Source organism: Oncorhynchus masou, chromosome 23 (assembly GCF_036934945.1).
Source record: "Oncorhynchus masou masou isolate Uvic2021 chromosome 23, UVic_Omas_1.1, whole genome shotgun sequence".
Lineage (NCBI taxonomy): Eukaryota > Metazoa > Chordata > Actinopteri > Salmoniformes > Salmonidae > Oncorhynchus > Oncorhynchus masou.
In genome coordinates, this window is record NC_088234.1 from 58132598 (window position 1) to 58145820 (window position 13223).

The 13223-nt window shown below is 41.3% G+C and overlaps 1 protein-coding gene across 1 annotated transcript in view; it reads left to right on the forward strand.

The window, feature by feature from the left end:
* LOC135511109 (GDNF family receptor alpha-1-like) overlaps window positions 1–10699 on the forward strand; it is a 100039-nt gene extending 89340 nt beyond the window's left edge. Inside the window, exons 7-9 of the mRNA XM_064932645.1 lie at window positions 3792–3991; window positions 7232–7279; window positions 8223–10699. Coding sequence (XP_064788717.1) covers window positions 3792–3991; window positions 7232–7279; window positions 8223–8378 — 404 coding nt within the window. The 3' untranslated portion in view covers window positions 8379–10699. The remainder of the gene's footprint in view (window positions 1–3791; window positions 3992–7231; window positions 7280–8222) is intronic.
* The last annotated feature ends 2524 nt before the right edge of the window (window positions 10700–13223 follow it).

The following is a 13223-nucleotide window of genomic DNA, read 5'->3' on the forward strand; positions in this document are numbered from 1 at the left end:
CGCTGATCCATCTAGCTTCAGATCTGCCTGTCTGCTTCACTTCAAAGATAGACCAGGAACAGTGTATGCACTCTAATGTGTTGGGTAAAAGGCCACATCATCACTTTGTTATTATTATTATTATGGCCTTAGCTAATATATTCATATCCCCCAGACAAACTTAAGCACACTCACTAGGTTTCCCTCTCTCTCCTTCTGTCTATCTTTCTCTGTCTCTCTCTCTCTTCCCCCCCTCTCTCACACTCACTAGGTTTCCCTCTCTCTCCTTCTGTCTCTCTCTCTCTTCCCCCCCTCTCTCACACTCACTAGGTTTCCCTCTCTCTCCTTCTGTCTCTCTCTCTCTTCCCCCCCTCTCTCACACTCACTAGGTTTGTAGTTTAGAAATGAGTTTTTCCCCCGGTGTATTTCCATATAATTAGATTGTTCCTCCCACCTATTCCATAGTGTTTGGGAAAGATAGTCTAAATGGATAGTGTTAGGGAAAGATAGCCTAATGATACCCTTTAGGGGAAATGGATAGTGTTAGGGAAAGATAGCCTAATGATACCCTTTAGGGGAAATGGATAGTGTTAGGGAAAGATAGCCTAATGATACCCTTTAGGGGAAATGGATAGTGTTAGGGAAAGATAGCCTAATGATACCCTTTAGGGGAAATGGATAGTGTTAGGGAAAGATAGCCTAATGATACCCTTTAGGGGAAATGGATAGTGTTAGGGAAAGATAGCCTAATGATACCCTTTAGGGGAAATGGATAGTGTTAGGGAAAGATAGCCTAATGATACCCTTTAGGGGAAATGGATAGTGTTAGGGAAAGATAGCCTAATGATACCCTTTAGGGGAAATGGATAGTGTTAGGGAAAGATATCCTAATGATACCCTTTAGGGGAAATGGATAGTGTTAGGGAAAAATAGTCTAATGATACCCTTTAGGGGAAATGGATAGTGTTAGGGAAAGATAGCCTAATGATACCCTTTAGGGGAAATGGATAGTGTTAGGGAAAGATAGCCTAATGATACCCTTTAGGGGAAATGGATAGTGTTAGGGAAAGATAGCCTAATGATACCCTTTAGGGAAATGGATTGTGTTAGGGAAAGATAGCCTAATGATACCCTTTAGGGGAAATGGATAGTGTTAGGGAAAGATAGCCTAATGATACCCTTTAGGGGAAATGGATAGTGTTAGGGAAAGATAGCCTAATGATACCCTTTAGGGGAAATGGATAGTGTTAGGGAAAGATAGCCTAATGATACCCTTTAGGGGAAATGGATAGTGTTAGGGAAAGATAGCCTAATGATACCCTTTAGGGGAAATGGATAGTGTTAGGGAAAGATAGCCTAATGATACCCTTTAGGGGAAATGGATAGTGTTAGGGAAAGATAGCCTAATGATACCCTTTAGGGGAAATGGATAGTGTTAGGGAAAGATAGCCTAATGATACCCTTTAGGGGAAATGGATTGTGTTAGGGAAAGATAGCCTAATGATACCCTTTAGGGGAAATGGATAGTGTTAGGGAAAGATAGCCTAATGATACCCTTTAGGGAAATGGATTGTGTTAGGGAAAGATAGCCTAATGATACCCTTTAGGGGAAATGGATAGTGTTAGGGAAAGATAGCCTAATGATACCCTTTAGGGGAAATGGATAGTGTTAGGGAAAGATAGCCTAATGATACCCTTTAGGGGAAATGGATAGTGTTAGGGAAAGATAGCCTAATGATACCCTTTAGGGGAAATGGATAGTGTTAGGGAAAGATTGCCTAATGATACCCTTTAGGGGAAATGGATAGTGTTAGGGAAAGATAGCCTAATGATACCCTTTAGGGGAAATGGATAGTGTTAGGGAAAGATAGCCTAATGATACCCTTTAGGGGAAATGGATAGTGTTAGGGAAAGATAGCCTAATGATACCCTTTAGGGGAAATGGATTGTGTTAGGGAAAGATAGCCTAATGATACCCTTTAGGGGAAATGGATAGTGTTAGGGAAAGATAGCCTAATGATACCCTTTAGGGAAATGGATTGTGTTAGGGAAAGATAGCCTAATGATACCCTTTAGGGGAAATGGATAGTGTTAGGGAAAGATAGCCTAATGATACCCTTTAGGGGAAATGGATAGTGTTAGGGAAAGATAGCCTAATGATACCCTTTAGGGGAAATGGATAGTGTTAGGGAAAGATAGCCTAATGATACCCTTTAGGGGAAATGGATAGTGTTAGGGAAAGATAGCCTAATGATACCCTTTAGGGGAAATGGATAGTGTTAGGGAAAGATAGTCTAATGATACCCTTTAGGGGAATGGATAGTGTTAGGGAAAGATAGCTAATGATACCCTTTAGGGGAAATGGATAGTGTTAGGGAAAGATAGCCTAATGATACCCTTTAGGGGAAATGGATAGTGTTAGGGAAAGATAGCCTAATGATACCCTTTAGGGGAAATGGATAGTGTTAGGGAAAGATAGCCTAATGATACCCTTTAGGGGAAATGGATTGTGTTAGGGAAAGATAGCCTAATGATACCCTTTAGGGGAAATGGATAGTGTTAGGGAAAGATAGCCTAATGATACCCTTTAGGAAAATGGATTGTGTTAGGGAAAGATAGCCTAATGATACCCTTTAGGGGAAATGGATAGTGTTAGGGAAAGATAGCCTAATGATACCCTTTAGGGGAAATGGATAGTGTTAGGGAAAGATAGCCTAATGATACCCTTTAGGGGAAATGGATAGTGTTAGGGAAAGATAGCCTAATGATACCCTTTAGGGGAAATGGATAGTGTTAGGAAAGATAGTCTAATGATACCCTTTAGGGGAAATGGATAGTGTTAGGGAAAGATAGCCTAATGATACCCTTTAGGGGAAATGGATAGTGTTAGGGAAAGATAGCCTAATGATACCCTTTAGGGGAAATGGATAGTGTTAGGGAAAGATAGCCTAATGATACCCTTTAGGGGAAATGGATAGTGTTAGGGAAAGATAGCCTAATGATACCCTTTAGGGAAATGGATTGTGTTAGGGAAAGATAGCCTAATGATACCCTTTAGGGGAAATGGATAGTGTTAGGGAAATATAGCCTAATGATACCCTTTAGGGGAAATGGATAGTGTTAGGGAAAGATAGCCTAATGATACCCTTTAGGGGAAATGGATTGTGTTAGGGAAAGATAGCCTAATGATACCCTTTAGGGGAAATGGATAGTGTTAGGGAAAGATAGCCTAATGATACCCTTTAGGGAAATGGATTGTGTTAGGGAAAGATAGCCTAATGATACCCTTTAGGGGAAATGGATAGTGTTAGGGAAAGATAGCCTAATGATACCCTTTAGGGGAAATGGATAGTGTTAGGGAAAGATAGCCTAATGATACCCTTTAGGGGAAATGGATAGTGTTAGGGAAAGATAGCCTAATGATACCCTTTAGGGGAAATGGATAGTGTTAGGGAAAGATAGCCTAATGATACCCTTTAGGGAAATGGATTGTGTTAGGGAAAGATAGCCTAATGATACCCTTTAGGGGAAATGGATAGTGTTAGGGAAAAATAGCCTAATGATACCCTTTAGGGGAAATGGATAGTGTTAGGTAAAGATAGCCTCATGATACCCTTTAGGGGAAATGGATAGTGTTAGGGAAAGATAGCCTCATGATACCCTTTAGGGGAAATGGATAGTGTTTTACACCAGTAATGTCTTTATGAAAAGCTTTAGATTTTGGACAGATGTAGTCTCTCCACATGTGGACTTTCTTTCGCTCCCTCTCTCTACAACATTGATGTCTAACACAGTGTCTGGTCTTTCTGTAGGCAATGCCATCCAGGCGTTTGGGAACGGGACAGATGTGGGAGTTTGGCAGCCCATGCCACCGGTGCAGACCACCACCTCCACCACCACTCCTTCCCAGAAGGCTAAGGACCGGTCCCCCAACTCACTGGATGTCGCCACAAACACCAATCACCTCAAGGCAGGGGATGAGTCCCTCTACCACTTCTGTGGAAGCTTGCAGGTGAGGTTTCCAACAGCTGATTTCATACCGCATGGACCTCCTGTCCTGGAGGCCAACGGCCAAGCATCTATTCTGAGGGAACTATTTTAGCTAGGCGCTGGATTAATTTAAGCATTATTGATTCGATTTGAGAACTGATACTGCCTCATTTCAGCAGAGCCTGAATTAACTGTAAAGGACTAACAGTTGCTCTGCAGTATAGGAGTCTGAGGCACACAGATGGAAGTGTTTATCTATCAGTGGTGTACACACTGAGTGGAATCAGTCCTCCTCAAAGACAGAACACTGTCCTTCAGTGAGTCAGTCAGCATGTCCTGCTACACACTGCAATTCAAACAGCATACACACTACATATATACAGTATAGTATATTTTATATATATTATATACTCCATCACACAAGCATTTCACTCCTACACCTGTTGTTTTATGAAGCATGTGATAATAACATTCGATTTGATTCGATTTGACACAGCATACACACACTCTAGTGCCCTAGAGAATCCCACATTGCCGGCATGTAGGCTTCATTCACCTCAGTAATAAAGGCTTGGTGGTGTCACCGAGTGACAAGGTGACGCGTGGTCACCCACACTGATCTGAATGTCACCGGCTGCCACCCATCTCCCATTAACACAGACGACTGCCTGCCTGACTGCCAGCCAGCCGACCCCTCGCCTGATGAGGTCCTCCGTCCCTGGCTGCGTCCCTGGATGCTCCGCCAGCGCCATTTGAAAGGGCATTCATATGCTAATAGGACAAATTAGAATAGATTACCCCAATTGATCTGGACGGGAGATAAATAGTGTTCAGGTCCAGGGGTGGAGTGGGTTATCTTTGTGATGTTGTCAGGGTGACTCCTGGCTTAGACAACCTGCTGGAGATGGATCTGTCAATGTTACAGACACTGATGTTGTATCAGAGCTCAGGATGGTTGATGGGGCTTTCAGTGATGATTTACATGAGCTGAGGTTAAGATGAACATCTAAGATTGGAACTCGATCAGTGGGAATTTAGTCTTTCTGGGCAAAATACAAAAAGGCTTCCACAAAGCAAACTCAGCCACTAAAATGTTTAGAGTTGGGAAGCTCACTGTGTTATTGTTGTTAACCAACAAGGCTACTGTTATAGATTCACACACTCTCTGATCAGAGGAAAGCTCTCACTTCGCAAGGAGTTCCAAACACACACAACACACACACAAATACTTACAGTACTTACACCCAAACACACACACACACACACACACACACACACACACACACACACACACACACACACACACACACACACACACACACACACACACACACACACACACACACACACACACACACACACACACACACACACACACACACACACACTGTTAGCCCTGTTTGCACTGGAGCATGTGTTGAGCAGGGATGGCTGTCGGAGGCAGACAAGCTCTTTCTAATCACACAGGGGACGGGCCTGTAAGAACATTCACTCGTCTCTCCTCTCATCATCGATTAGAAACCCTCTGTGCTGGTACTGCCAGACAGCTTTAGCACTCGTCCAATGACTCAGGGCCCCACTAGACTACTAGCCAAAAGACAACTTCTCCCTGTGTGAGGATCTCTATGTGAGCAGCTTGAAATATGTGTTTTTTTCTGCTTCCCTTTTGTTAATTTTCTCAAATCTAATTTAGCTTCACTATGTATTCCTCAAACTGCCAGGATTTGTTTTCTTTTACCGTAAGCTTCAAACTGAATTAGGAAGGGTTTTTTTGTCTTGTGAGAGGGTTTTGCCTCACTTTGCCTCTCTTTGTGTGTATTGAAAGTGGCGCAGGCAGGAATGCCTTTTGTCCCACATGGGAGATTAAAGTCAGTTGGCTCCTAGCGTGTCTAAGAAGCTGAAACAAAAGGAAGGAGAGTCTGTTGTGTTGCTGCTGAGCCCAGCAGGGCCTGTAGCGCTCTGCAACCTGGGCCTGGAGTTAAGAGCAGCAAAACAGATCATTCAATGTGGTCCCCAGAAGTGATTCAGTTTTACTTTTGAATAGTTAATGAGTAAAACATATGAATTCAGTCAGCATTTCTGCATCCACATCCCCAGTGGGTGAAATTGGATGCAATGACGTCTTTTGTAACATCTTGGTTAGGTTGTATACTGATTGTATTAGAAGGTTTTTTACTTGGTAAACTGGTTGCAGGTTATTAGTATTCAACACCTTACACATACATGTAGTCGTAAAGGATGCAAGACTGATTCTCCTCTGTTCCACATGAAGTCCCGTAGATGATGCATGGTGGTATATCTGAAACAATAACCGCATGCCCAGTCAAGCTGATGGATGGTTTAGGCCAACGGGAGAGAAATGAATTGTGGGACAGCTCTGGGTTCCGTTCAGTGAGCAATGACAAACATCTGTCATTTTCCTCTGCTGTGTCCCATCCAGCTCCCACTACAGCCAAATCCACACACCCTCACACTGTCTTCTACACTCCCACATTACATTGATCAGGACTAGCTATCAGTCTAACTGAATGCCCCAGTCATATGGTGTTGGGCTAGGCATTATACTTGCAATTCTGTGTTGCTTTGATGTTTGGTTGGTCGTAATTTGTTTTCTTCACAAAGTACAGTCCTCCAAACAGAGTATGAATGACGGATATTATTCTTAGTGGCAAGGGAAGTTTGTAATACTTCAGACTCACACACACAAACACCCACAGTTTTCTCTAGCTCTTACTAAATGTAAAACTACAAGTAGCCTATTGTAAAGCATGAGAGTGACTGGCTAACATAGGGCACTGAACACAGGCGACTCATGTAGATCCTCACTTCTGTTTTACTGTTTTCCTTCAAGGTCTTTGTCCACTTGAGACCCTGTAAATACCAGATGAAACTGGATAAGCCTGTGTCTCAGGATATTAAATTACCTACAGCAGCCTTGCTCTTATTCAAGGCAAATTATAAATAAAAAAGATTAAGAAGAGGAAAATCTCAGAGTTTACTGTGACTGGAGACATATCCTCATACAGTCTAGTCTGGGAAATACAGGAAGTCCCATTGCTTTCAAGTCATCTGTAACAAACTGGATCTAAATGCTGTATAAGGATCAACGGCGACATGTGCTTCAGCAGAGATCCTTCCAAAGCAACAAATCACTGATGTTTGAGCAAGGCAACAAATTCAAACGGCACACACTCAGCACACACATAAACACACACAGTAGGGTGGTTTTGACCATATCTCTCCATCTCTCTTGGTTTTACAGGCTCAGAAACTGAAGTCCAACGTTTCAGTTGATGGTGTGCTTTGCGTGGTAAGTGTACAGCATATCTACATAGTTTGATTATCCTGATTACACTTGTTTGAGGAAAAAATAGATTATACTAAGTTTAAGCCAGAACTATCAACTAACAGTCGATTATGACTAAGGCCAGGAGTTTTTCCTGAACACATGACCTAACCAGAAAAATCTGTGTGGGTCCTAGTTCATCATTGATCTATGTAAAATTACATGTATGAACAGTAGTGTCAATTTTCAATTACAAGGAAAGACTATGGTAATTACTACTCAGACCCTGATCTCATGCCAAAGGTCACAGGCCTACAGACAGAAGTCAAGGCGACCCCTCTTGCACATGTGCTCATGGTCTTTGTAGTCCTCTATGCTGACGTGAGCATTGCTTATCTAGTGCCTTTTAAAGTTCAGTAAATGTCATTGTACATAATAAAGCAGCATTATTCCATAGAGTGACATTTAAGGAGGCAGTGACAGGTTCAAACAGCCTGAGAAGAGATGGCCCCTTTTCAGCTCAACGTTTCATTAGTGCGTTAAATACCTTTTTGATTTTTTATCTCATCTCCAAAGCAACACATGGATATGATAGAGCCAACTGGCATTTTGGTTTTCAAAACAACCTTTTTTTCTAATCTAATGGGCCAATTTAATCACACACTTTTGTGGTGTTATTAAGACATTCTTATTTGATTTGGATTATGTCAGTTCTCTAATTGTTTATTTTTCTTTATTATAGTGTTTTGCGAGTGTAGCCCCAAGAGAGCATGAACGTGGACAATGTAAATGCAGGGGTTATAGATGCAGCCGGGATTTGTCAGATTGCTTCAATTTGACAGTTGGACAAAAGTCTAAAAGCAAGCAAAGTGATGGCACAAATGTCCCCCCAGAAAAAAGCATTTGATCAGGCCTAAGTTAACTTGTTCTATTGCTCCTCTGACATTCTCTGTCCCTCCCTCCACAGGACCCACAGATCGACGACTCCGGTACCTCCAACTCCATCGCCAGGAATTCAGCCGGTCTGCCATCATCTAATACACACCTATACTCACTGCTGCCCCTGCTGGTCGCGCTGCTACACTGCACCCTGGCGGCGCTCTACCCCGCGGCAGTCTTGTAGCCATGCTACCTTTCAAAAGCATGGACAGACTAAATTTGTAAAAAGATGAAATTATATTCTCTGTTCCCAGTATACCTGTTGTATTTTTATTTCCCTTCTCTCTGATTATTTTTAAACTCTAGTTTGAAGAGGCTTACGTTGAAGCAGTGTGCTAAAGTGATCTCAATGTAACTCAGTTTCGCTGTGTTTCTCCCGTTTCTGTTTTACAAAGGGAAAAGCTTCTGTGTCGGTCACTGGGCGATCATGAGAATATAGGATGCATTGCTACATTCCAATACACAATGGCGGGTGGCTTTTTGTCAGTTCCTGGTACAATGGGATTTACTGTATTAATAATGGTACGGTCATTAGGCAGGCGCTTTTATCCAAGGGACTTTGTGTGTTAAGGCTGAGGTCTTTGAAGAAGCAAAAAATCCCCATCACTTTGATGGCAGTGGTTTAAATGAGGTAGGCAGCGTATTAGGTGTCAATATATCTCATCTGTGGTCTGTGTGTGTGTTTTGATATGGTATCATTTGGAGATGGAGATGGGGATGGAGTTACGAAGGCCCAGAGGACAGACAGTATAGATGGCTAGACCACCATGGAACCTTTCATCTAGAATGGTCTACAGAACTCATTATTCTGTTGGGACGCCACCATTTTATCACTAACTCGGCCCTCTGCAGCAAAACACTAATTTCAAGAGCTCACTTTGACATTGTAGCGCATGCAAAAAACACACACGCAAAGACACATGCAGTACACACTCACATGTCAAGGTTAGTTTCTTCCTAACATGTACAATAAGCTATTTGGGGGATATGGCGAATGTACATTATGGAGTCAAACATTATTTTGGTCTATCAAAGCTGTTTGACATATTTTCTCTATACTGGATGAAAGGGGGGGAATGGGTGTAGGGTTTTCTCTGGTAGACAGACCATTCCTACCTGAATGAATTTATACTCTCTGCTCTGTACGCGTGGTAAAGCGCTCTGGAGCTGTTGACAACAGCCGTACAGATGACGGCGTTAAGAGTTCTAACAGATCACGTGACAGACGGATTCTCATACTCACCGCTCTGTTGTGTACACTTTAATTACACACAACCATTCAACACACTAACATCAATTTGCTCTCAATCTATTGTCATGTTGCCTTCACAATAAAACTGTCAATATTATTGGAACAAAGCCTTGTAAATCTTATACGATTGGCATCTGAGTCAAGCTGACGCAGAACATGTGACTCTTGTACTTAAATTGTAGCATTTTGTATGTCTCCTGAGAATTGCTGAGAAAGTATCAACCTTGTATCATAACCATATGTAACTTCTCAGATGTAATGTGCAAGTTGAAAATGTCAATTCATTTTGAGATACATTTGAAATAATAATTTCCTCATGTGGATAACCCAGCACACAGTCACTTCACACATACATGTGGCATGTGCGACACATTACTTTAGCTACTGGACATTTTAAAGCATTTGTGACATGCTGCTTGGGTTCGTGTGGCTTTTCAAAACAATGTATATTACATGTTATTTACTAGGCATTCAAATTAGATGTGTGTACTTGATTGAAACAGTACTTGGATAAGAAATGTCTTTTTCTATCCTGCTCAGGAGCATTGTGAGCAATTTAGATCAGATTCAAATTCCCCATGAAATACATCACATTAGAGAATAGCATTTTTGTTTTACAGCAAGCTACATATTTTCCCCAGTACATATGATGGAACTATTGTAAATGATAAGATATCGATCTAGCTCTCCTGTTATATTTCCTGAGCCAACAAATATTCTACCATAGTTTCATTTGTGCAGTTGCCTGAATATGATATTGTTTTTTGGTATATAACATCTTATTCTTTCTATCTTTTACTATTTGGGCCTTTATTTATTACACTTTGACGTCCTGCACAAGTAAGGAGCATATAGGACCGTACCCAGAGGTTAAAGTACAAAAAAATCACATGGGTGATAGGAAATGCAATAAAGGATAAAGACAAACATTTTATCTATGAGGTCTGAGGCAGCTGGGTGGTTTAACGCATTGCTATCTGTAGTCAGATTGCTGATATTTCACAGTGACAGAGGATGAATGTGTTGGAATTTGTGGGTGAGGAAGGATAATAAGCCCACTAAGAGGCAGGTGAAGAAATAAAATACCCTAGAGTATTTGTATTCATTTACATCACATTGGTTGTTTAACTAGAAGAAACTAATTGCAATGTTTATACAGATTGAAAACAAAGAATCCCTAAGCTATCCACAATACTTCTTAGCCTGTGAAAATGTACAATCTAAATAAAATTATAATTAAAATGTTGACTCATCCAACAGTGAGGTTGTTTTTTTTGTTGCTTAGGGGTTGTTTTGTGGCCTGTTATAACTCTGTTTTGCTGGCTGAGAGAGAGACAGAGAGAGTCTGCTTAATTAGACACATGTGTAGCCATTGTCTGGTACCTGTGGATGTGCTGTGTGAGTGGTGGGATCTGGAGCTGTGCTGAACAGATTGGCCATGTTGACACACAACAGTTTATCTATGACATGCTGAGAGCCGGACATCAGCCTTGGCTTTACCATGTCAGCTAAACAGCTCCAATGTTCCCAGGAAAAATGTTCAACAATGTCAAATGAAAAATTAGCTTCGGGTCATGATTTAAACACAATAAAGTTCTGAAAATGTTTGACTGTTCCCTGGGCCTAGATTATTCTCAGAACACATCTGGTCAAATTCAAGGTAATCCCACTTGAAATATTCTAGGAACGAAACATGGAATGCAAAAACAGATAAATTCAGATGCATAAACACAGAAAACGTGACAGAAAGGAGGGTAAATGTCATGCATGCACCTTTCCACAGGGACGCAAGAAAATAGTATCCAATGGCTGTAGTTATGGCCTTTTCCTGGGCGCAGGAGGGGGTTGTTTAGTTGCAATGGGTAGAAAGACAGCCAACGGGGTTGACCTTTCCAATCCCTCAGATTAGAGAAAGCTTCACAATTATTACATCAAGTTGTTCAGTTTTATTTTCAGAAATCAACTCAAAAGCCCCGTTTATACCTGGTTCTAACATGCGTCATTTGTCCTGTTCTTCTCCTCATTCCGATTGTGCCCACATTTTTAGACAGGTGTAGACGATTAAAAATCACATTGTGAACTGATTTTGATCAGATCTTATAAGTGTACAGTGAACTGGCGTGATCAGAACAATATTAGGACGTATGTAAGCGGCAGGTATAAACAGGGCTAAAATGTCACTGGTGTGGTTGTTTCAACAGTATATCAGTTGTCACCTGGTACTTCATGTAAGTCTGTGTTTCTTGCAGGTATTTTCTTCATCTCAAGATGGACAGAAATAATGAGTATGGGATAACATGTGATACAGACATTGACAGATGCAGCAGCAGCATCAGCAGCTGAGATAAACGTACATTGAAATGGGTCTGAGTGATATGGATAATCTCTCGTGGACAGATACACGTAACATTGATCAAGCATCTAACGCAACTAGTCAAGATTTCAGTCCTGGGTTTCTGAGACGAATATGTATTGGGGCGGCAGGGTAGCCTAGTGGTTAGAGCGTTGGACTAGTAACCGAAAGGTTGCAAGTTCAAATCCCCGAGCTGACAAAGTACAAATCTGCCGTTCTGTCCCTGAACAGGCACTGTTCTTAGGCCGTCATTGAAAATAAGAATTTGTTCTTAACTGACTTGCCTAGTAAAATAAAAAATCAGTTGAGGTTGAATGGAATGTGTTCCAAATAATACCAATGTTATGTAACCCCCCCCCCCCCCGAACACACACGCACAATATTTCCAATCATATAAAAGCGAAAAATAGTTGCTAAAGGTGGATAATGCCTTTTCAAGCAGAAGGATAAAAGGTATAAATGTCAAACAAATGCAATACACAACCTTGAAATGAAAAAGCCCTCTGGCAAAAAAATGGAACAGTAAAATAAAGATATTGAGCATTAGTTCTCGTAAATGTGGGGAATTAGATGTTTGATAATGAGAATCAAACAGCAATTCACATTGGAGATGTGCTTACTAAGAAGTGTTACCTAATCTATTGGCCTAGACCTTGAGGAGGCTTCTATATAGTGCTGACCTAAAGGAACCTTTGCTATGGAGATGACCTTTAACTGCACTTCAAGAAAACACTGGACTATCAGCAGAAGTACCTGAAGACATCTTTCAGGCAATTAAAAAGGCTAAAATGGTCTAACAAAATAGTATTGTAAGAGACTGGTCTAATGAGGAGATTGGTGAATGTGATGAGCTGGCTTTATAAGGAAGTCATATTGAAACTAATTTTGTATAAAGCTGGCCTTGCACAGGACGTGTCTAATCTAAAAAAGTTAGTATTGGAAGAAGCTATTACAGTAGTTATTACAGTAGTTATGTGTCCCTGGGCAGAGTTAATATTGGAAGAAGCTATTACAGTAGTTTTTACAGTAGTTACTACAGTAGTTGTGTCCATGGGCAGAGTTAGTATTCGAAGGAGAAATTATGGTACACTATTTTAGTTGAGATGAAGACAACAGATAATATTGAGTAGCAGAAATAACCTCAACATTCATTCTGACCACACTGTCTGTCTGCATTGTGCCTCAGGCCTGACCATTCCCAGAGCACCGCAGCAGGAGAGAGCTATCACTTACAGCAACGCTGTCCCAGTGAAGATCACCATCACACCAGTGGTAAAATACTGTTTAATGAGCTCCCAATTTATGCCAGTCCATCTATATCCAGAGGCATACACTAGAACTATGCACTGAGTGTGTGTGTGTGTGTGTGTGTGTGTGTGTGTGTGTGTGTGTGTGTGTGTGTGTGTGTGTGTGTGTGTGTGTGT